Raw genomic sequence first — 22,207 nt, forward strand, 5'->3', positions numbered from 1 at the left:
TGTCCGGCAAATGGGCTACAATAGCCGTATTCCCATGGTCAAGCCACTTCTGAACTCAAGACAACGGAAGAAGCGTCTGACTTGGGCTATGGAAAAGAAGCACTGGACAGTTGCAGAGTGGTCCAAAGTCCCCCAAATTCTGGAAGCGACTCTTCTTCACAATGCTGTTAAGGCTGCGGTCATCTCTTGGTTGTGCAGCGTTTCCTGCCACATTTCCCGCTTCCAACAGACATTTTGTGGATGTGCTTTGAAACTGCACTCTGTGAACAGCTTGCTCTTTGAGAAACTTCTTTTTGTGTCTTACCCTCCTGATGGAGGGTGTCAATGATGGTCCTCTGGACAGCAGTCAGATCAGCAGTCTTCCCCATACTTGTGATTTAGTTTACTGAACCAAGCTGAGTGTTTTTCAAGGCTCAGGAAACCCTTGCAGGTGTTTCGAGTTAATTAGACGATTCAAGTGATTTGTTTAATACCCTACTGGTATACTTTTTCATGATATTCTAATATTTAGAGATAGGATATTTGAGTTTTCTTAAGCTGTAAGCCATAATCAGCAATATTAAAAGAATAAAAGGCTTGCAATATTTCAGTTGATTTGTAATGAATCCAGAATGCATGACATTTTTGTTTTTTTAATTGCATTACAGAAAATAAAGAACTTTATCACAATATTCTAATTTTCTGAGACAGTCCTGTATATATATATACATGTATTCACACAGACAATCAATTAAGATACCATGTTAGTTTAACATATAATACTCAATATAGTTAGATAGTTTAAGTTAATTTATCGAATAAGAATACAGTTAATTCCATTCTACAGATGCTTCTGCCTGTGTGTGTGTGTGTGCATGTGTGTGTGTGTGTGTGTGTGTGTGTGTGTGTGTGTGTGTGTGTGTGTGTGTGTGTGTGTGATGGTGCGTTTGCCCACTTGCTGACGGTGCTCTGGATGTGGCGTATCCAGATGTTCTTGTCCTCCTTGGAGGCAGCATGGAACTCATACATCTCCGGAGGAGAGGAGTCACTGATGAGGAACATGCCTCGTTCCTGATTGGCTATATCCCTCACGATCAGGTTCTGAAGGGAAAGTATTGGGGACTTGTCCTGGATCACACGGGAGAAAAGTGTCACAAAAAAACAAAGGAGAGGGAGGACGTGAGTCACTTTACAGTCGTCACAATCAGTTTACTCATCCATTGGTTTTTACATTTCATTCTACTTGTAAGTGAATACTTTGTTTACCACACATGGAAAGATGTATCTCTGGTCTTTCTCCTGCAGAAACACCAGGATGTCTGTCATCAATAAGACCTGTGTATCTACGCAAAGACACACAATAAACACGCACACGCAGAAACACTGATGAGAAGCATGTCACGGTCTCAGGACGGAGGCTGTCTATGCTTCACTGAATCTTTTATCTTGAGCTATATAAATGTTTTTTTAATTGTTTGTAGAGTGTCTTTGAGTATTATGAAAAATGCTATATAAATCATATATATTCTTTTTATGAATGTTCATTTGTAAACGTACTTTTAGAGAAAAAACTATTGTTTTAGTAACTAACTGTAGCTAAAATGCCTTTCTGTAATCATACTCTGTTCCTGTGAGTGGCCGTGTCAACCATAATAATTATAATAATTAGTTAATAACAAGTTAGCAGCTATTACGGGGCCTGTAGTTGACAATACAGTAAACCCTTGTTTCACGGACCTGTGACTGTAGCAGTCTTTCCACTAGTGGTTGTTCACGCATACTATTTTCACATTATTGAATATGAGGCACCAGATGGAGCCTACAGTACATCACTCTGTGCAGTGCTATACTGTATACACACTTATACTTTACTACATATCTACCCAGAGACTAAGGTTTTTTTTAAAGTGTTGAGTACCTTTGAGTCGGGATCCTGGGGTTTTCCAGAAGAGGGTCCCATCATGGACCAGTCTCCGGCGGTACAGCTCTCCAGGCTTGAACAGGCCACCATATCTCACCTTGGCCTCAGCCCGGGGGTCCAGTTTGGTCTGGATCTCTTGCAGACGCTGTGCTCTCTCCAGGTCTTCCATCTGCCAAACGGAATCATAGTCATTTTCCATTTAAAGAGCAGAGTATTGTTAAATGTCAGTTACATTTCAATTAAATATATTAGACCATGCAACAACAAAAAAGTGCTGCATTAGTCATCTTATGAATTTTAACTTTTCATGATTCCAGTCATCTTGCAAGACGTTTAATTTGACTACTTTTTTTAATAGTGCAATGATCCAAGATGCTGAATCAGTACTGACTTTATTAAAGTGACCAGTCGTGGATCTGCCACCGATGGCTTCCTCTCACTTTCAAGCTTTTGTAATCAAATGTATGAATATGTTTGATTCCATCAACCTCATCTACGACAAGCACAAGATATCCTGCTTTTTGATCTATAAATGATGCCTGAAATCATGTGAAAATTGAAGAATTTGTGGCAAATACAATAGTGCAAGATCCTGATGCTGCTCCGTGCTCTTTAGCAATGACATCACATTCTCTGAGCTGCACAACACACACATTCTTAAAACTCCTGTTACCTTTACATTTACTAACATATTTTACCCTTGGAGTCAATTTGACCCCAGCAATTAAAACCTCCAGAAAATTATTAGAATTAATATTGTTTCCCAAGTTTAAGTGTGAGGTACTTTATGTTGACTACCTAAATAGCCCTTTAAATAGATAAAAAAGTTGATATTTCTTAATTGTTTGACACAGTGAAAAACAGCCTGGGGTCAAATTGACCCCAAGGAACACCGACATTAAACATTGAATGGGGTTAAATTGACCCGAAAGGTAACAGGAGGGTTAAGTGAGAAGCGGTCCGAAGAAAGCATCAAACAAAACGGTGATATTTCAAAAAGTATAAAAGCTATAAAAACATTCTGAGACATAAAGTAATAGTTAGTGTTTTTTTCAACATTTAAAAGTTTAAATGGTGTATGGCTAAAAGTGCAGAACCTTTAAGCGTTTAAAGTTTAAGAGATTTGAAGATGTTCTTCATAGGATCCCATTCATTTTTCTTCCATAAAAAGCTTAATTATTCAAAAAGTCGAAAAGTTTGAAGGATGAACAGTCACAATACCCCTCTCCTGAAGTAGCTGAATATTTTAATAGCTTGACGGTTTCTGTAGCTGAAAATATGAAGGAAGAGAAGACGTTCAAAATATGTATGGAATAAATATAAAAGTTGAAAAAGATGGAAAGAACAATACTTGGAATGCTGCTGAAGCCTTCCAACTAATTAAGCCCACAGGAGTTCAGTCAGTGTTTTTGCTGCACAAGGATTCCATCGCCACACCGAATTCTTATTATTATTACCCCCCACACCCATCTTTTGTCTTGAAAGGAGATCCCTGGTACCATGAAAGGTCTTGAGGAGGAGCTCAAAAATGCTTATAGCAATACAATTATCCAATTAAATAATGTGGTACCTGTTGGTCTATTGAACTAAGAAGTTCTCTGACCATGGAGAGAGCCTGGGCCAAAGAGGAGGCTTCTTCTTCATCATCATCTGGAAGACAAATTAACAAGCAACCTTACTCTGGGGGTACAACAACCTTAGGAGACAGACACAAAGTAGAAAGAATTATATTACGCCACTGTTATAAATCTTTATAGACAGACAATAGTTTACTCACAGACAGACAATATATATACAGTATACAACATTAGCAATTTCTCACAATAGGATACACGTTCATACTGTTGTAGTAGTTTCTAGTGAAATACAGAAAATAATGTTTTCTGTGAATATGACTACTGTTGCCTGATTTGACATTGCCATTGATGAGAAACTCATGATGACTATGATTATTTACCGCTGGTATTGTCCAAAATGCGCTGAACAAGGACAGGATATTTGGAGATTCGCTGAGTCACCAACAAGATGCACTCCTGAACACCATGGCAACGTAGCAGGGGTCCGCGACTCAACCGCTACCCAGTGATAGAGACACACACACACACACACACACACACAGTGACACAACTACCATGGCTGACATTTCTTTTGCATTTAGTTTGAATCATTGAGGATAAGACCACTGTTGTGTATTAGACATAAATAAGGCAAATTAACTGGAATTATTTGATTCAAAATCAATTCAACAAGATTTCTCTTTTGGGGAACACCAGTGTCAGATGTTGATGAGAGACTGACCGAGATTTAATTAGGTTTCACTTTCTTTTATATTTCCATGCTTGTTGAACAAATGTGTTCCTTAAATATCTAATCAAACAATACAATTCACATCTTGTGGATTAACTCTGAATTCAGTCACTATAATCAATTTTTTTTATTTGTAATGCACTGTAAGCTGTCTATGTTGGTGTGTTTGTCTCACCCGTATGAAGCACTGGAACTTCTTGTCTCTGGCCAGCAGTTCCTTGTACAATTTGACAGCCTTCAAGTGGCGGCTGCAGAACTCAGCGTAGGTCTTTCGCATCTCGTCTGCACACTGGCCTGAGAACTGGCAGTAGAACAGATGCAAACATTGATTCGTTCATGAAGACACAGTTCAAAGAAAGATTTGATTTTAACCCAACATTATCTGATCTGCAGGTTATGTTGGCGATAAGAGATCAACTGTGTAAAAGCATCGCCTAATGGCCAATCAAAGCTCGGTACATGGAATGTTAGATTATATATACATATATATACATACATATGGAATGATAGATTATTTATACATGTAATTATAGTCAGATCGATCATGCGATTCATGCTCAATGAAGTGATATTATGAATCTATTAATTTACACATTCACACTGTCGGCGATTTCTTGCCAGCCGTCATTCCGGCATTTGGTTTATTTGAATATTCTATATCCTGCTTTTATCTTCTGTGTTTGTTTATTAGTTGGAATGCTTCAGCATTCAAACTAGTTGGACCCTTTCTCCTCCTTCATATATTAAGCTACATAAACTGTTCAAATAGTAAAATATTCAGCTTCTTCAGCTCATGATTGCTACGACTTTTCCTATTTCTAACTCTTCAACTGTTCATATTATAAATATTGTATGGTTATTAATTTGAATGGGAACACAATGGAGAAAGTCTTCAACTTTAAAAGCTTCTACGATCTTCATACTTTCAGCTAATTCAATCATTTTTTTTTTTAATGTTGACATAACCTTCAACTTTTACTGTATATTTTCAGATATTTTCAAAACAGGCTCCTCCCCCATCACAAAAAACAGACTCCTCCCGTAACGGAAAACAGACTCCGCCCCCGTAACGGACAACAGACTCCTCCCCCGTCACAAAAAAAGGCTCCTCCCCGTGACAAAAACAGTTTCCGCCCCGTCACAAAAAACAAGCTCCTCACCCGTCACAAAAAACAGTCTCCGCCCCGTCACAAAAAACAGGCTCCTCCCCCATCACAAAAAGCAGGCTCCGCCCCCATCACAAAAAACAAGCTTCGCCCCGTCTCAAAAAACAGGCTCCTCCCCCGTCACGGAAAACAGGCTCCTCCCATGTCAATGTAAACAGGCTCCTCCCCCATTACAAAAATCGGCTCTGCCCCCGTCACAAAAAACTGACTCCTCCCCCGTAACGGAAAACAGGCTCCTCCCCCGTAACGGAAAACAGGCTCCTCCCCGTCACAAAAAACAGGCTCATTATCCATCACGGAAAACAGGCTCCTCCCCCGTAAACTCAACAAACATATCGGTGCGTCCGGCTGAACCTTTCCTAAAGAAGCTAAAGAAACAACTAGAGGGGAGAGATGCATTAGGATCAAGCAGAATTTGTTGTTGTATATCGTCACTTCGGCCGCAATTCTTACTCTGAAGGCATTATTTTCTGGTAAAGTAGAAGGGAATCTTGTGCTTGTCGTAGACGTTTGACTATGGAATCCAACAGTTTCCCAGATTTTTCTAGAGAAGCCTTAACGAGGGGAGAAGTCCACCTTTCTGCTCAGTCATCGTTGAAAATCTGACCAAATTTCAACTTTTTTAAAGCAAACAGGAAAACTTTATGAACTGTGATTTAACTCTCATTTCTATACCTAAAAAATATTTCAGGACATGTAAACGTTCACAAAAGCCTTGAACATCTCCTAATGTAAACACCTTTAGGATCAGAGTTATGGTTCTCTGTCGAATCCAAAGGTATTTAGAAGATAAAGTTGTGCTTATCTTTTCCAGTTATACATTTCCACCCAATATGTTTGTGCTTCAACAATTTCAGCAGGAAGTTTCCCTTTTTGATATGTTCAGATGTTTAAGCTATTTTCAGCCTATTTCAGCTGTTGGCAGCTATTTTCAGCTATGTTCAGCTTTTTTTAGAAAATATTTCAGCTAATTTCACACATGTTCAGCTATTTCCAGACATTTTCAGTTATTCATTTCATATTTCAGCTATTTTCAGACATTTTCAGCAATTTTGTTTTCATTTTTCAGCTTCAAGCTTTCAGATGTTAGCATTCCAACGCATTTTCAGCAGGAAATGCATTTTCTAGTTTATTTTATTGCACCATCTTTTTACTGTGTATTGTACTTTGCTCTTTAAACTGTTTATTTGTTGGCTCCGGTTATTGCCAAATTATTTTAATTGACTACTGTACTGCACTTTGTGACGCTTTGTCTGTGATAAGTGAAATCTAAATAAACTATACTTACTTATGTATGTCTATAAATGTTTATCTAAAATAGTGTTCTCTTGGTGTGTAAAATATGCCGCTCTTCTGACAGACGTGTCCCTGTTTGTGATTTTTGTGATATGTAAATATTTGCAAAAAGGGATGTGTTTACATCCCTTTTTGCAAATATTTACAGGAGAAACATTTACAATAGTTATTAACATAACAAAAATCATTATTAAAAAACTAAAAAGATAATACAAATATCAATATAATTGCGAATCAACTAAAATCTAACTATTCCGAATGAAATGACATGAAGACCGCTTCTGTCATGAAATATATATTACTAAAAGAAATTATTGTTTTCTGAGGGAAATTGGGTTCAACTCATGTTGGAATCATTCATTACCGTTATGACACTAGTCTCTATTGTATTCATAGACTTGTAAGAAACTATAGAACAAACATCAGCTAATGACTGAACACAGTTCCATGTTGGTTCCAGTTCTGTGTCACGGTGCCGGTGTGAATGCTTGTTAGAATACATGTCAGTTCCAGTTCCGTGTCACGGTGCCGGTGTGAATGCTTGTTAGAATACATGTTCCAATTCCGTGTCACGGTGCTGGTGTGAATGCTTGTTGGAATACATGTCAGTTCCAGTTTCGTGTCACGGTGCTGGTGTAAAAGCTTGTCAGAATACATGTTTGTTCCAGTTCCGTGTCACGGTACCGGTGTGAATGCTTGTAAGAATACATGTTGGCTCCAGTTCCAGGTCACGGTGCCGCTGTGGATGCTTGTGAGAATACATGTTGGTTCCAGTCCCGTGTCACGGTGCCGGTGTGGATGCTTGTGAGAATACATGTTGGTTTCAGTCCCGTGTCACGGTACCAGTGTGGATTCTTGTGAGAATGCATGGCAGCCACCTGCTCCAGTAGCATGTCCCCCAGCTGGTGAATGGTGAAGTTGCGGCTGGACCCGGACTGCAGACTGCTGTTGCGCCGCAGGAGAAGCTTTTCCAGGAAATGGGAGTGTATCCTGGTCAGCTGGTCCAGGCAGGGGAACATGGCATACACGGTGCACAGGTCCAGCTGAAGCTCCTCCAGCATGCCTTGCCGGAACACCCTCTCCATTATATGCAGCGTTCGCATGTGGTGCAGCTCTGTCTGAATCAGCTCTGAGAGGGACACACACACACACACGCACACACACACACACATATTGAATACACACACAGTAAATACCTTCTCTGGACATGTATTTATTTCCTCTAGCTAACGTATATTCAGAAATACATACAAAATATAAAGGTCAATCAACTACAAAGGTCACCATAGATGACATCCTGCCTCTTGATGACGTTTTTGCGGTGTGTCTGCAGGTAGCTGCTCTCCACCGCCATGCTCCATGAGTCAGCCTTAAAGTCCTGGCTCTCCAGCTCCAGATCCTCCAGCAGTGCATTGTAGTAGAATTCTCCTAAAGAAGAGAACGCCATCAACATCAGGCACGTCTGAGGGAAATATTGAGCTTTTTTACTCAACTACATATATTTGACACTCATAGCTAAGACTAGTTCATTTTCAGATTAAGATTAGGTTTTAATGCTTAAATATGTTGATTTTATTAAATATGATGCAGTGCTATGACCACTACCCTGCAGTTTACTGTAATATACAAAACTACAATGGTATTTGCATGGGATATACCTAAAAAAAATACAACACTATAAGGGACCTTTGATACTTTACATTTTGCTTATAATACTTCTACATTTTAAGAATTCAGGACTTTCATATTTAGATTATTGTTCTAGAGACATTTACTCTACGTATGGTCGTATAACCATCTACTGACCTGAATAATTTACCTCATGCAGCCGTGTACATTAAAATGCCACTTGCCACATTTCAGAATATACTGTATATATTTTCGGCCAGATTGCTTTTTATTTTACATAAAAAAATATTTTTATAATCGGCGTCCGCACAAGTCTGCATAGAGAGGAAGTTGAGGTGGACAGAAGGCAACACAGGACATTAACCCAGGAGACCACTGTTTGTGTCCTGTGTAGTAAAATCAGTTCATCTTAACTTATTGTACACACCATAACAAATGTACTGATTTGGTTTTCGCTAAATCTTACTAACATTTCAGCACAACCCTCCACTTTATCATCACTTCATCAGCTTCATCAACTCATCATTCTATTACACTCATCAGCCACCACCTCATCACATATCATCTCTTGAATCTGTCAATAATGAATAATCTTTTCTTTATCAGACTGGTCTCTCCTGATTGAAATGTAATCAGCATCTAGTGCACTTCTAAGTATTACTTGCCTCACTTACCTGACCTCCACCGTAATCAATTTACTTATGGCAAGTATCACTTCTTTTCAAACATTCACAAACACTTTTAAGTAAAGGTCATTTAATAATTCAAACGTCTATCCTGCTTATGCACTATACACCCTACCCACTAGCTAACCCACATCTCCCTCCACTGTTTCCAGATTCCCAAGCCATTGCACATGATGTAGAGGTTGAATGTAGTGATACCGTCATCATTGAGAGACTCCACTGACATAGCTCTGGTCCTGAAGCTGAGCGAGTCTGTCGACTGGGAAAGGATCCGACGCAGCCCGAGGGGGGAGTTGTCAGTCAGGTTCCTACAATACACACACACACACACACACACAGACAGACACACACACACAGACACACACACAAGCACACGCATGTTGGTAGCTCCAAACAGACAGAGGGCGTACAGGAACTACCTGCTAGTTCTAGTGACACTGTTTTTATTATAACAATTATCGACATGGGATTGAATGTTAGTTTATGATGACAGATGAAATGGATGCTGGTTGAAATCCGAGACGTTACCTTTATTCTGAAGGCAACATCATGACTTTTATTTGAAAAGAACTTCCGAGCCAATTGACCGGAAGGGTGACGTTTGACCCCGCCATGTTGAGAATTGGCCTTAAGCCACCCAAAGCATTGCATTGTTTGAATCAGCGAATTACTAACTTCTGAGCTGCGAGGAGTGACTGATTACTAAATAAAGAGAAGTTGTTTTGGGGAGAGCGTTCTGGATGGAGCTGGCTAGACAGAGAACTGACACACGGACGGTGTTGGACTGTGAGATCTAGACTCATTCCGGCCCCACGATCGTGATCGATAATTGTCTATTAACTTTTGCCATTAAATATTATTAACTGTAATTGATTGAATTCTGAATTTCCTTGAGCCCGAGACGTTCTGGTAGACGATTCTTTTCACTCGCTAATTCACAGGATCTACAGTGGGACCACGTCCGTGGGCAGAGCTGCCGGAGCCTTACATTGTGTGGTAGCTGCTGGCCGATGAAAGTGATGCTCACCCTGCAATGTTGTTGGTGGAGACGCTCTTGGACAGGGAAAGGTTTGAGCGTCCGCGGCGGGATCCCAACAGTGTCTGCCGGAAGCTGTCAGACGGGTAAGTGGCTGAACTGGGACGCTCGCGCATTCCTGGAGCTGTGAAGTTTTTAAAACAAGCCAATCAGAGGAAGGCAGGGGGATAACAAATAGGAATGGCTAAATGAGAACTATTTGAGATAGGAAAAGGAGACTGAATATATGTGTGTATAAGAAAAACTCTCACTTTTCGTACGCAGCGTGACATTATGTACGGCTGAGTTATTCCTTACTTGGGCCATCTTCTGCTGCTGTTTTAATAAAGAACACAAATCAATCAGTCACATCTACAATAGCATTCCATATAAAGTATATATACATCTATTTGTAATGTGTCTCACTAGAATAGGTCTCGATCTGAAATATAAAGCATCAACATGAAATTAGTTTTGACACTAAGCTACACTCTCTGTATTCTAATTCAAGAAACTCTGACAACACCAGCGCTGCTCTCTCAAACTCTCAATCACATTTACATCGTTTTCCAAAAAACTGTCATTTGTTTGTTTAGATCCACATTTAACTGGAAGAGATGTTATGAATATTACTCCTGCTGTCTTACCAAGAGTCTATAAGCTTTTTCTTGAAATTCAAAATGTCACTGATTAAATCACACATGAGGTTTTTTCAGACCTGCGAATGGAGTAGTACTCATTGTGGAAAGATGGTCGCCATATGTTAGAAAAAACATTTGTCTCAGAAAATCGTGGGATTATTATTATTAATTAATTAAAGGAAGGAAATAAGGAAAGAAAGGAAGGAAAGGAAGGGAGGGAGGAAAGGATAGAAAGAAAGGAAAGGAGGAAGGAAAGAAAGGAAGGAAATAGAGGGAGGGAGGGAGGAAAGGAAGAAAAAGAATGAAGGAAGAAAAAGAAGGGAGGAAGGAAGGGAAGGAAGCAAAGGGAGGAAGGAAAGGAAGGAGGGAGGAAGGAAAGGAAGGTACCCCTCACGCTATGTCTCTCCTCCCTGGGCTCTCTCTGTCTGTCTCCAACACACAAGAGCAAACTGACCTCATTAACACATCTCACTCCCGGTAATGTTATAATATAATATACATGTATATAAACACCTCGGTAGAAGCCACACCATCTATATTTCTTGAGAAATGTTCTAGTTTACAATTATAATGCTGTTATGGAAGAGAGATTAGGGATTGGTCAATATAAGCAGTATGTTCTGTACTCCAAGTGTTTTAAAAATACATCTTTTGTGTAATCTTTATGTGACTGTTCATATTTTCTAAAGGTGTGTGTGTTGTATATATTTATACTTGGTCATAATCTGTAGAGAATCCTTTAATCGGCTGTCTGATTTTATAATGAATGTGAATGTGTACCATGTAAATAGAAAAACATCCTGTATATTTGAGGATATATGCCCCTCAATATTTGAAGCCACAGATCTGGAAGGGTTTTTCTTCTTTGAGTCCCTTCATCTTCTTTTTCTGTTTCACTTTTGGTTTGAATTGTCTCAAAGTGAATAATTTTGTGTTGCAATATTCCTCCCACACTTGACCATGCAGACAACTATAGAAATGTCGATGTAAAGGGACTTTGGAACAAGAAAGTTATCATTCTCTAAACAAGTGTTTTAATATTAGAAGAGGGAAACCCTAATCAATCATTAAAGTTGTGATGATTTGTGGTGAAGCCTTCATCTTACCCTCTGTTTCATTTTGGTGCAGTTTGGCAAAGTGTCTCGACAGCGGTTGTGGATAGTGACATTACAAGCTGGAGACAATGGAGACATGAAGAGGACGCACATGTTTAAAACTTGTGGTTAAGGTTGTAAATTAAACAAAACTAAAGAATGTTACAAATGCGCCTGGTTAGGTTTAGTGAAACACATCAGGGTTTGGCTTCAAATGACTGCAACATTTAATCCAAACCAAACCAAAATGCTTGGTTACTTGGTTTACAGACTCCTTCGGGTAAAAGAACCCAACACCGTGTACTCACTGGGGCAGCTGAGCGCCTCCTTGGCCGTGATGCTCTTGTTGCATGCTGAGCAGAGCGTGGTGGCTGAAACCGTCAATGACGTGAACAGATGACCATTGCTATAATGGGCCTCCCTCTCCCTCGCCGCCTTCTCTCGCTCCCTCATGCGCTCTCTCTCTTTATTCTGAAAGAGAAAACAGAGACTCAATGTGAAAAAGACTTCCTGTATATTTGTAAAGAGCCCTCTGACCACTGTCAGCACCAAGTTTCTACGTGTGTCTTGAAACCATTGGTTCTCAAACTTTGCATGCGTGGTTATCTGGATCGTGGTCCAAGCCTACCACGCCATTATTAATCATTTCTGTCATTCATTGAACGTGTTTAATCTGTTCATCTGGTCACATGACATCTATTGTTCAGTCCATCCTCTGTTGCTCTTATGAAGGTTTCTTCACTTTTTTCTCTGTGAAATGTGTGATTCTGGACGATACAAAATGACCTGATATGTGAGACCCCTAAAATACCAAATTTGTCACCAGTCCTGATATGCAAGTCAAGTTTAATACATTTTGGTATATGATAATGCCCCCAAAAAGGCAGTTGAATTCCCTTCCCTTTTTACCCCCTGAAGGGTTATTTGGGAGTTTCTCCTGATCCGATGTGAGGTTTTGGGGCAGGGATGTCTATGTGTACAGATTGTAAAGCACTACGAGACAAATTTGTAATTTGTGAAATTGGGCTATACAAATAAACTGAATTGAATTGAATTGCATAAAAGGAATAATAATAATTACAGCTACAAGCAGTGATGACTATGACCTTTGCTAGCCGGACGCCGGATTGCTCACAGAGAATGTTCGCCCGCCAGACAACATGCTTCATGTTTCTCTGCGTGAAGTGAAGACAACGGCATATACATCCGATGCCGTTTATCACTTAACGCTGATTTCCTTTCGCCAGCAGGTGGATGTGACGCTTCTCTGGCCATCACCCGTGGGTTTTCCCCAAAAGCTCCAAGGATTATCAGACAACAACGAGGTTCCGTTCGATAACATGGTTTTATTTAACACACGCAACACAAAGCAGACCGCACGACGACACGTCTGCTCACTCGCGTCTGCTCACTCGCGTCCCAACCTCCAGCTCTGCTGCCCTTTTATATGAGCCGCATCGGCTGCTGACTGATTGCCAATCAGTCAGAGCACAGTCAGCTGTTGGCAACCAGCCAGCAGCCTAGGCCAAATTGGAGACAGCTGCCACAGTGGCGTTTTCACTATAAGTGAAAATAGGCTTGTCGGTATCATCAGGCTATGACTTTTATCAAGCGTGACAAGTTTGGGGCAGATTTGAGCAAGTCCAGTGGAGTTAACAGCGCTTGTTTAGTGAGGACACAAATGTTTCGGGGGCATTATTTAAGAGATTTTTAAAGACCAAGCCAAAAACCCACAATCATTATTTGTTTCCATCACCTTTCACACATGTGAAAAGTGCAAAGTGCATGCACTATTGAGCATCCCAAGCCACCAAGCAAGGAGTAATACATCAGAGTATAAAAAGTGTAATTTCCTTTTGCCGATAGGCGGCTCAGGGAAGAGGCCTGATTGGTATCAGCTGCAGGGGACCAGGGGTTGTGTGTCTCTCCGCTGTATTAGGTGCAATAAGGATGGAGGCACAGTCTGCCAGGCACAATAAATATATAACCAACTTAGGAGCCTCTTCCGCGGGGTGGGGGCGGCCGGGCCGGAGCCAGCGGGCCGCCGCATTTGACCCGGAAAGGTGCTTCAGATCCGGTCCAGTGGACGGAGCAGTGCCGGGTGGTGTTTGAGAAGATAAAACAGGCTCTCTGTGGGGAACCACTCCTCCATACGCCTAACCCCTCTCTTCCCTTTACTCTGCAGACTGACGCATCGACCAGAGATCGGAGGCACAGTCTGCCAGAGGCAATAAATAACATTACCAACGGTTGCTGGGGGGAAACCCAGGGCATGTGACCGGAGCATGCTACAGTGTCATATCAATTGGGTTGTGTGAAATGTAGCAGTGACAGTTCCAAAGCCGTCACCCGTGGGTTTCCCCCTAAAGCACCAAGGATTTCCAGACACACTTGCGATACTTGGCAACATTATTTATTCTCCAGCAGACCGCACGACGGCGCGTCTGCTCACTCTCACAAACAACAGCTCTGCTGCACTTTTATAGGTGCAGCGTCGGCTGCCGCCTGATTGCCAATCAGCCAGAGCAGCTGACTGATTAACAACCAGCCAGCAGCCGAGGCCAAATTGGCGACTCCGCCCCCACGGCTGCCACAGTAGCCCATTCACTAGCCGCAGTGGCGGGCCGTGGGCCTGGGGCCTGGGCCTTCAGTGAGGTCCTACACAGTCCCACCCGAATTAATCCACCTCTTATTACTATCATTATGATGCCATGGCTCTAGACCAGGGCTGCTCAATACGTCGATCGCGACCTACCGGTCGATCGCAGCGTAGTATTGGTAGATCGCATGACATAAAAAATAATTGGCCCGCCCCCGTCATTTTCTCTATAGCACGTCTTTGTTCATTTATTAAACTAAACAGCCGTCTGATGTTGATCGTATCTACACAACAGCATGTCATTTCTCTCGGCTCTCTGTCTCGCGTGCTGCAAAATGCGCGCATCGGGACGGAGAAAGAAGAAAAAAAAGTCACTTGCACTAGTTTGTTCACTAAACAGGGCATTGTCGCACCCAAAGCAGTTTCACCGTGATGATAAAGACACATAACTATTCACTGAAAATAAAAGAAAGGAAACAAATAATTTGCAACATAGGCTATTTGCCATTTTATTTTGTGCCAAACATACATAGGCCTACACATTTAATAAAAAATAGAATGCATTGTATGCCTACTCACCGAAGACTGATTATTTGAACACAAAATCCATCCTTCTTTCTTTCCTCATTGTGGGTTGAAAAAACAGCTTTGTAGTCCGCGAATTAATTCCTTTATCAAATTCAGTTTCCTAGTTCTGAGGTTTTGCATCTACCTGCCCATAGACCCCGCCTCTCAATATTGGTAATCCAATCAAAAGACGTGCACGCCCGCCTGCTAGCTGGCTCCTGTGCCGGTTCCGGGGCCTTCTCGAAGGCCTAGAGGAGCCAACTCTAAAGCTGATTGGTTGACACAACATCGTCATTCCCATTCACTTGAAGCTACCAGCGCCCGCAATGTTGATTCTGAAGGCCTAAGGGCAGATTTTAGCCCCCTGGCAACACACGATGGCTGAATATGATTGGATAAAAGATCTAACATAAAGACCAGCCCTCCAAATCTCAACCTGGGGCTGGCAGCAGCGCAACCAAGAGGAACGCTATGAAATTAAGAGAAGAACTCTTACTCTGGGAAATAATTGAATACATATTTGTGGGAAAATATATTTAGTAAAAAATATATATTCTGATTATGTTTAGGCCAGCAGAGAAGGCCTTGCTGGCCCTGACGGCCCGCCACTGACTAGCCGTGACGATGAGGTAGAGATAAAAGAAGACCCTGAAACCATGGCTGTAGTGCCAGGTCCACACATCGGCTGAAGGTGTGGGGAGCCATTGAATTGATAAACAACACATCCCAGAAGTCTCAACTCATCGGCTATCACCTAAAAGGCAAAACACAAGAATGTCCCGTGTTATGTAGACACCTCCACATGAGCGTATGCGTCCTTAAGTCCATGCGGTGAACCAATCGCCCGTCTGTTTAGATCCAGCAACTGTCTGACGGTTAACCCCCTATGTCTGTCGTGAGTGAGGACAATAGAAACATCTGTTTCTGTAAACGGCCCTAAATCTCTTCTGAGAGGTAATCCATCTCTTCCTGGGGGGATAGATTCACCTCTTTGACCCCCGTGAACAGAGGAGGGACGATGCAGAAGTGGAGAGAATGACAGTTTCAGAGTCCTGTCGACACGCAGCTGTGTCATCGTGACTCCTAGAAGCTGCTTGGGGATGAGTGACTGTGGTGCAACAGCTAGAACTCTGTGATATCCTGCCCCTGGTTTTCATTCTGCCAGAACTTCCCTAAACACGAGGATGGCCCTTGGGGGGCCGACAGAGAAAAGGCTGAGATGGCAATGAGGTTCGAAAACATACAGCAGAAGACAATGTGTTAGCAAGGTTACTTTAGGGCTTTGCATAAGCTAACCTAATACATGAAATCAATATAGTGCTATAATTCATTGCACTGGCAAATTGTATACCACTAATATATAATAATACCTTCAAAACAGGATTTAGATATACTCAGAAACTAATGTTATTTTCTGACACCATGTGTTGATTAAAATAAAAATGTTCCAAATACTTTAGAGGTATTTTTAGGCTTAATAAAACTTAATAAATAACTTAATAAATTAAATCAATATAGTGCTATAATCCATTGCAGTGGCAAAGCCTAAAACTCAGAAAACTGAAAAATCCCCCACCCACATAACTGGCCCATTATAAAGAGAAATAAAGTACTTCTTGTTTCGTGGACACTGGTACCTACACTGCTTATATCACCCTTTGGTTTTTGGACGAGTTTTGAAGCCTTTGGTTCAGCATTTTGTCCGTCGCCATCTTGTTTTTTCTAAACCAAAGTGACATGAGAGATTGTAGCTAAGTGCAACTAAGCGCTGAATAAGACATTTTCGGCAACCAGAAATGTAGCAATAATACACAAGCCAGACCTGCATGTGTCACGCATGTCAAGGTTAAGAACTCCCTTATCCCCACATGGCTGCGTCCCTCTTGTGTCGTGGTACAGTCGAACATGTTTCAGCCACTTGAGATCCACACCTTCCATCTCACTGCGAGCCTGTTTGGTGTTTGTTTCCCAGATGGTGCGTGTTGCATAATAAGGAAAGAGCACTCAAATGATGCAACTAGTGGTCACTTCCAGTCCTTGCACAACGGTTTCTTGTGATCTGGGGCCTCAATACAGTGACAAGTTCCTGTTTTTGGAGGAACTCCCATTTCAGGGTGTTTTAAGGTTTAAGGTTTAAGGTTTTTTATTTGCCATCTGTGCCTAGACCAGCAGTCCAGACACATCGGAATTATTTTTGCAGGGTTCTCCGAGTCAAGAGGTACAAAACAACACACTATAATAACAGTAACAGTAACAATAATAGAAATATGAAACATATCTCAAAAAAAAAAAAAAAAACACCGTACAAAAAACACTGTACATAGTGTGGTAATGTGTATGTATGCAATATTTACAGTATAAACAGTAATAAGTATGTAAGTAGGCTAGTGCTGTACCTGGCTTGTAAAAGGAAAGAAGGAGGGGGAGGGGACAGTGATATGGGGATATTGCACATGTTCAGATGTTGGGGGAAGGTTGTGTGGGGCTATTGCACTGATTGTAGTGTTGCACATTTTTCACAGTTTTAAGGAGTGCCTCTTTCTCAGTAGCTGTGTTGTGCCATCAGTCTGACTGTGGCAGGGAAGAAGCTGTTGAAGAAGCGTGTCCTATGGGTGACGATGCTGTCCGCTCTGCTGTGTCTCAGGTTGTATGTGCAGTGTTTGTGTCGGAGCAGAGAGTGAGCTGGTTGTGTCATGAAGCCAAGAATGATAGAGCTGTCGTGGTAAATACGCTTGTACTTTTTGACCCCTTCTCTCTGATCATTGGCTTTTCTCTGTCGGCTCTCTGGTAGTTTTCACCACGAAACCCCCTGGGGAGCTCTCATACTGAGAGTTTGTTCCAATTATTGTTGCCAAGTTCTCATCTGGCACAATGAGATAATTGTTGTTGTTGTCTACAATGTATAGCCACCTTAGAGAAGAAGGTCCCTACAGTCTGGGGCCCTACACAGGGTGGTGGTGGCAGCTGATGGCTGCACATCGGTAAATCAAGCACATCACATGATCACACTATTTGTGTGTGTGTGTGTGTGTGTGTGTGTGTGTGTGTGTGTGCGTGTGTCTGTGTGTGTGTGTGTGTGTGTGTGTGTGTGACACCTAATGCACATCTCTCAAATGAGAATGCACATCTGTACCTTTTTTTTAAACTAGTGCCACAGTAAATCACATGATCACACTATTTGTGTGTTTGTGTGCATGTGTGTGTGCGTGTGTGTGTGTGTGTGTGACCTAATGCACATCTCTCAAATGAGAATGCACATCTGTACCTTTTTTTAAACTAGTGCCACAGTAAATTGGTGACTATTTTCCATAATGTATTTATACACATTTCTGAGGCCTGCAACATTTCCAGAGAAAGCAGAAATATTACAACGCACACCCACTACTGCCATTTCTATGGCAACAGTTGCTATAGTTAAATATCCAGTGAAAAGGCACACTGTGTACAAGCAAATACACACAGCACCACCTACATCCCACAGACACAGAGAGATGCCTCCTGTGTCTGTGGAGCAGAGACAGTGGCATCAGGCCTGAGGGGCCTCGAGTTGGGCCCCCGGCCTCAGGCACATTGAGGAAATGAATTCGGACTGCGAGTGCAAAAGCAGCAGTGACACTGATGTAGACGAGAGGGGAAGTGACAAATAAGGAATCTACAATGTACCATTTAGTCGTAATCTCAACATACCTGTTGTTTTAAACACTGTGCGGCCGGACCTACGAGAGCTGATCCATTGCCTGATGTAAACGTCTTTAATGTTACACTCGAAGAGGAGCACAAGGCCAACTCACCCGCAGGTTGATGTCCCTCATCCTCTCTTGGCGCAGCTTCGACAGATTGGCAACTCTGGACATTGTGACGAGGTGAAAATAAAATATCCAATATCGGCGGTTGTATACTTTTCGGATACCAAAGAGAAATAAAAACACAATCTTCCTTCGCCGGCCAACTGCAATGTGCTTCTGCTTCTACTGAAGTGACTGTTCCTGTGAGAAATCTGACTTCTGAATCACCACCGCCCCCTCACACACACACGCACGCGCGCACACACACGCACACATGCACACACACACACACACACACACACACACACACAGTGTTCAGCTGTGTGTGAATGCTGAGGATAGACGAGTATCTGCACTTTGCTACATCCCAATATGAAACCATTTACAAAATGCTAATTTTTAACGGCAGCTTTTCATACACGGAAAAGAAAAGTTAAAGTTCAACAGTAAAGATATCGTATGTCTGCAGCGTCAGGAGTTAGTGTGATGTAACATGAGGAACACACTCAGCTCAAAGTGGTCAGCTCCAGTAGTTGGTAGGTGAGAATGTTACTTACAAAACAGTGGGACCTGGTCTGTTGTTTACTCGTTAGGACCTGACAGGTGAGTAGTCTGTTGTTTACTCATTAGGACCTGACAGGTGAGTGGTCTGTTGTTTACTCATTAGGACATGACAGGTGAGTGGTCTGTTGTTTACTCATTAGGACATGACAGGTGAGTGGTCTGTTGTTTACTCATTAGGACCTGCCAGGTGAGTGGTCTGTTGTTTACTCATTAAGACCTGACAGGTGAGTGGTCTGTTGTTTACTCATTAGGACCTGACAGGTGAGTGGTCTGTTGTTTACTCATTATGACCTGACAGGTGAGTGGTCTGTTGTTTACTCATTAGGACCAGCCAGGTGAGTGGTCTGTTGTTTACTCATTAGGACCTGACAGGTGAGTGGTCTGTTGTTTACTCATTAGGACCTGCCAGGTGAGTGGTCTGTTGTTTACTCATTAGGACCTGCCAGGTGAGTGGTCTGTTGTTTACTCATTAGGACCTGACAGGTGAGTGGTCTGTTGTTTACTCATTAGGACCTGACAGGTGAGTGGTCTGTTGTTTACTCATTAGGACCTTACAGGTGAGTGGTCTGTTGTTTACTCATTAGGACCTGCCAGGTGAGTGGTCTGTTGTTTACTCATTAGGACCTGCCAGGTGAGTGGTCTGTTGTTTACTCATTAGGACCTGCCAGGTGAGTGGTCTGTTGTTTACTCATTAAGACCTTACAGGTGAGTGGTCTGTTGTTTACTCATTAGGACCTTACAGGTGAGTGGTCTGTTGTTTACTCATTAGGACCTGCCAGGTGAGTGGTCTGTTGTTTACTCATTAGGACCTGACAGGTGAGTGGTCTGTTGTTTACTCATTAGGACCTGACAGGTGAGTGGTCTGTTGTTTACTCGTTAGGACCTTACAGGTGAGTGGTCTGTTGTTTACTCATTAGGACCTGCCAGGTGAGTGGTCTGTTGTTTACTCATTAAGACCTGACAGGTGAGTGGTCTGTTGTTTACTCGTTAGGACCTTACAGGTGAGTGGTCTGTTGTTTACTCATTAGGACCTGCCAGGTGAGTGGTCTGTTGTTTACTCATTAGGACCTGCCAGGTGAGTGGTCTGTTGTTTACTCATTAGGACCTGCCAGGTGAGTGGTCTGTTGTTTACTCATTAAGACCTGACAGGTGAGTGGTCTGTTGTTTACTCATTAAGACCTGACAGGTGAGTGGTCTGTTGTTTACTCATTAGGACCTGCCAGGTGAATGGTCTGTTGTTTACTCATTAGGACCTGACAGGTGAGTGGTCTGTTGTTTACTCATTAGGACCTGCCAGGTGAGTGGTCTGTTGTTTACTCATTAGGACCTGCCAGGTGAGTGGTCTGTTGTTTACTCATTAGGACCTGACAGGTGAGTGGTCTGTTGTTTACTCATTAGGACCTGCCAGGTGAGTGGTCTGTTGTTTACTCATTTATATGAAGGGCATTAGTCAGTCGTGCTTTAAATGCATGTTGTTGCGTATTAGTGCACGTTAGAGGATGAGCTCTGCTTTGACAATGAAGTCATGAATAAGATTTGAACTCATGAAGACCGTCAGCTATGACGATGAATGAATGAAAAGGTGAGCTGTGAATATGATGAACACGGTCTGTTGTTATGACGACACGATGAAGACGAGCTCTGACTTTAAACTAATACGATCTGTAATGACGAGGAATTACTTTTTAAAAACTCAGCTAGGACTATGAACTGATGAATAAGATCAACAATGAATCGGAAATATGGAATCAATATGTTTATTATTATGATCTATATAATACAGTCTGTGATGACTATGGCCAGCAATTATATGAACTGATGAATAAGTTCAGCTCTGAAGATGAACGAGAGACTAACGTCTGTTACTATGAACTATAATGAATCAGGTCTCCTATGACTATGAACTAATGCATATAATGTTATGACTTTAAACTGATGACAAAGGTCTGTTATGACTATGAATTTATGAATGCTGTTATGACTTTAAACTGATGACAAAGGTCTGTTATGACTATGAACTACGCGGAATAAGGTCAGCTAGAACTATGAAATATGGAATAAATACTTGTATTACTCTGAACTATTAAATAAGGTATATTGTCAGCTATGACTATGAACTGATGAATAGGTTCAGCTATGATGATGCATTTGTTATTAATGTCTGCTTTGACTATGAGCTAATGAATATAATGTTATGACTATAAAAAAATGAATACAATGTTATGACTATAAATGAATGAATACAATGTTATGAATATAAATGAATGAATACTGTTTGCTATGACAAAAAGCAATTAAATTCAGTTTATTTTGCATAGCCCAAAATCACAAATTACAAACTCCCCTCAGTCTGTAGACATACGACCTCCCTGACCTTTGACCTCACATCGGATCAGGATCACCCTGGAGAGCAGCAGAGGAAGATCCCTCTCCAGGATGGACAGAAGCTGTATCAACGTTAAAGTTACATTTAAATGTTCCGTTTTTAATCTTAGCACTGAGTCAAAGTGATTTAACGCATTACTTGTAAACTAATACTCTGAGACTAAAGATTGCTTGTTAGATCCTCCAAAACTGAATTATATCTCATGTCCACTTCTTTCCAGCTGCAATCGGGTTCATCCACAAAGACCAGGACCCCCACGGAGCCTCACATCCTTTTATTTTCTTATTAGAATATACTGACAATTTTATATTATAATATTAAATAATATTTTAAAGTACTGGTATCTGCTTGTTATTTACCATAAGCATCTACTAATGGACTATGATAAAATATCAAGAAAAGGTTTTAAATGAACATGCAATTTAAGGATTATCTAATCTCTACTTGTTGTATTGACAATAAGTGTATAATTTATACACTTATATAATAATAAAAAAGTGTATATTTATATTTTCTATTTATTTTCATTGATGCTCTGATGTGCGCTGCTGCTGTGATTTTTGAAATGTCCT

The 22,207-nt window shown here is 41.4% G+C and overlaps 1 protein-coding gene and 1 long non-coding RNA gene across 6 annotated transcripts in view; one reads left to right on the top strand and one right to left on the bottom strand.

Moving 5' to 3' along the window:
* Window positions 1-19,348, bottom strand: part of arhgef1a (Rho guanine nucleotide exchange factor (GEF) 1a) — a 31,909-nt gene extending 12,561 nt beyond the window's left edge. The window contains exons 1-14 of one of the 5 annotated variants that reach the window (XM_056416665.1): window positions 18,692-19,348; window positions 12,043-12,205; window positions 11,747-11,814; window positions 10,272-10,335; window positions 10,012-10,144; window positions 9,183-9,292; window positions 7,954-8,097; window positions 7,548-7,798; window positions 4,383-4,508; window positions 3,858-3,975; window positions 3,471-3,550; window positions 1,898-2,069; window positions 1,246-1,322; window positions 935-1,107 (exon numbers count right to left, since the gene is read on the bottom strand). In XM_056416665.1, coding sequence (XP_056272640.1) covers window positions 935-1,107; window positions 1,246-1,322; window positions 1,898-2,069; window positions 3,471-3,550; window positions 3,858-3,975; window positions 4,383-4,508; window positions 7,548-7,798; window positions 7,954-8,097; window positions 9,183-9,292; window positions 10,012-10,144; window positions 10,272-10,335; window positions 11,747-11,814; window positions 12,043-12,205; window positions 18,692-18,754 — 1,742 coding nt within the window. In that variant the 5' untranslated portion in view covers window positions 18,755-19,348. The remainder of the gene's footprint in view (window positions 1-934; window positions 1,108-1,245; window positions 1,323-1,897; window positions 2,070-3,470; window positions 3,551-3,857; window positions 3,976-4,382; window positions 4,509-7,547; window positions 7,799-7,953; window positions 8,098-9,182; window positions 9,293-10,011; window positions 10,145-10,271; window positions 10,336-11,746; window positions 11,815-12,042; window positions 12,206-18,691) is intronic. The other 4 variants (XM_056416657.1, XM_056416674.1, XM_056416648.1 and 1 more) reach the window with 4 other exon arrangements.
* A 1,215-nt stretch (window positions 19,349-20,563) lies between these two features.
* On the top strand, window positions 20,564-21,972 carry LOC130196192 (uncharacterized). Its single transcript, XR_008832203.1, has 2 exons — window positions 20,564-21,712; window positions 21,856-21,972. It is a non-coding gene; the product is annotated as an uncharacterized LOC130196192 (long non-coding RNA).
* The last annotated feature ends 235 nt before the right edge of the window (window positions 21,973-22,207 follow it).

This window comes from Pseudoliparis swirei, chromosome 1, assembly GCF_029220125.1.
Source record: "Pseudoliparis swirei isolate HS2019 ecotype Mariana Trench chromosome 1, NWPU_hadal_v1, whole genome shotgun sequence".
In the NCBI taxonomy this organism is placed as follows: domain Eukaryota; kingdom Metazoa; phylum Chordata; class Actinopteri; order Perciformes; family Liparidae; genus Pseudoliparis; species Pseudoliparis swirei.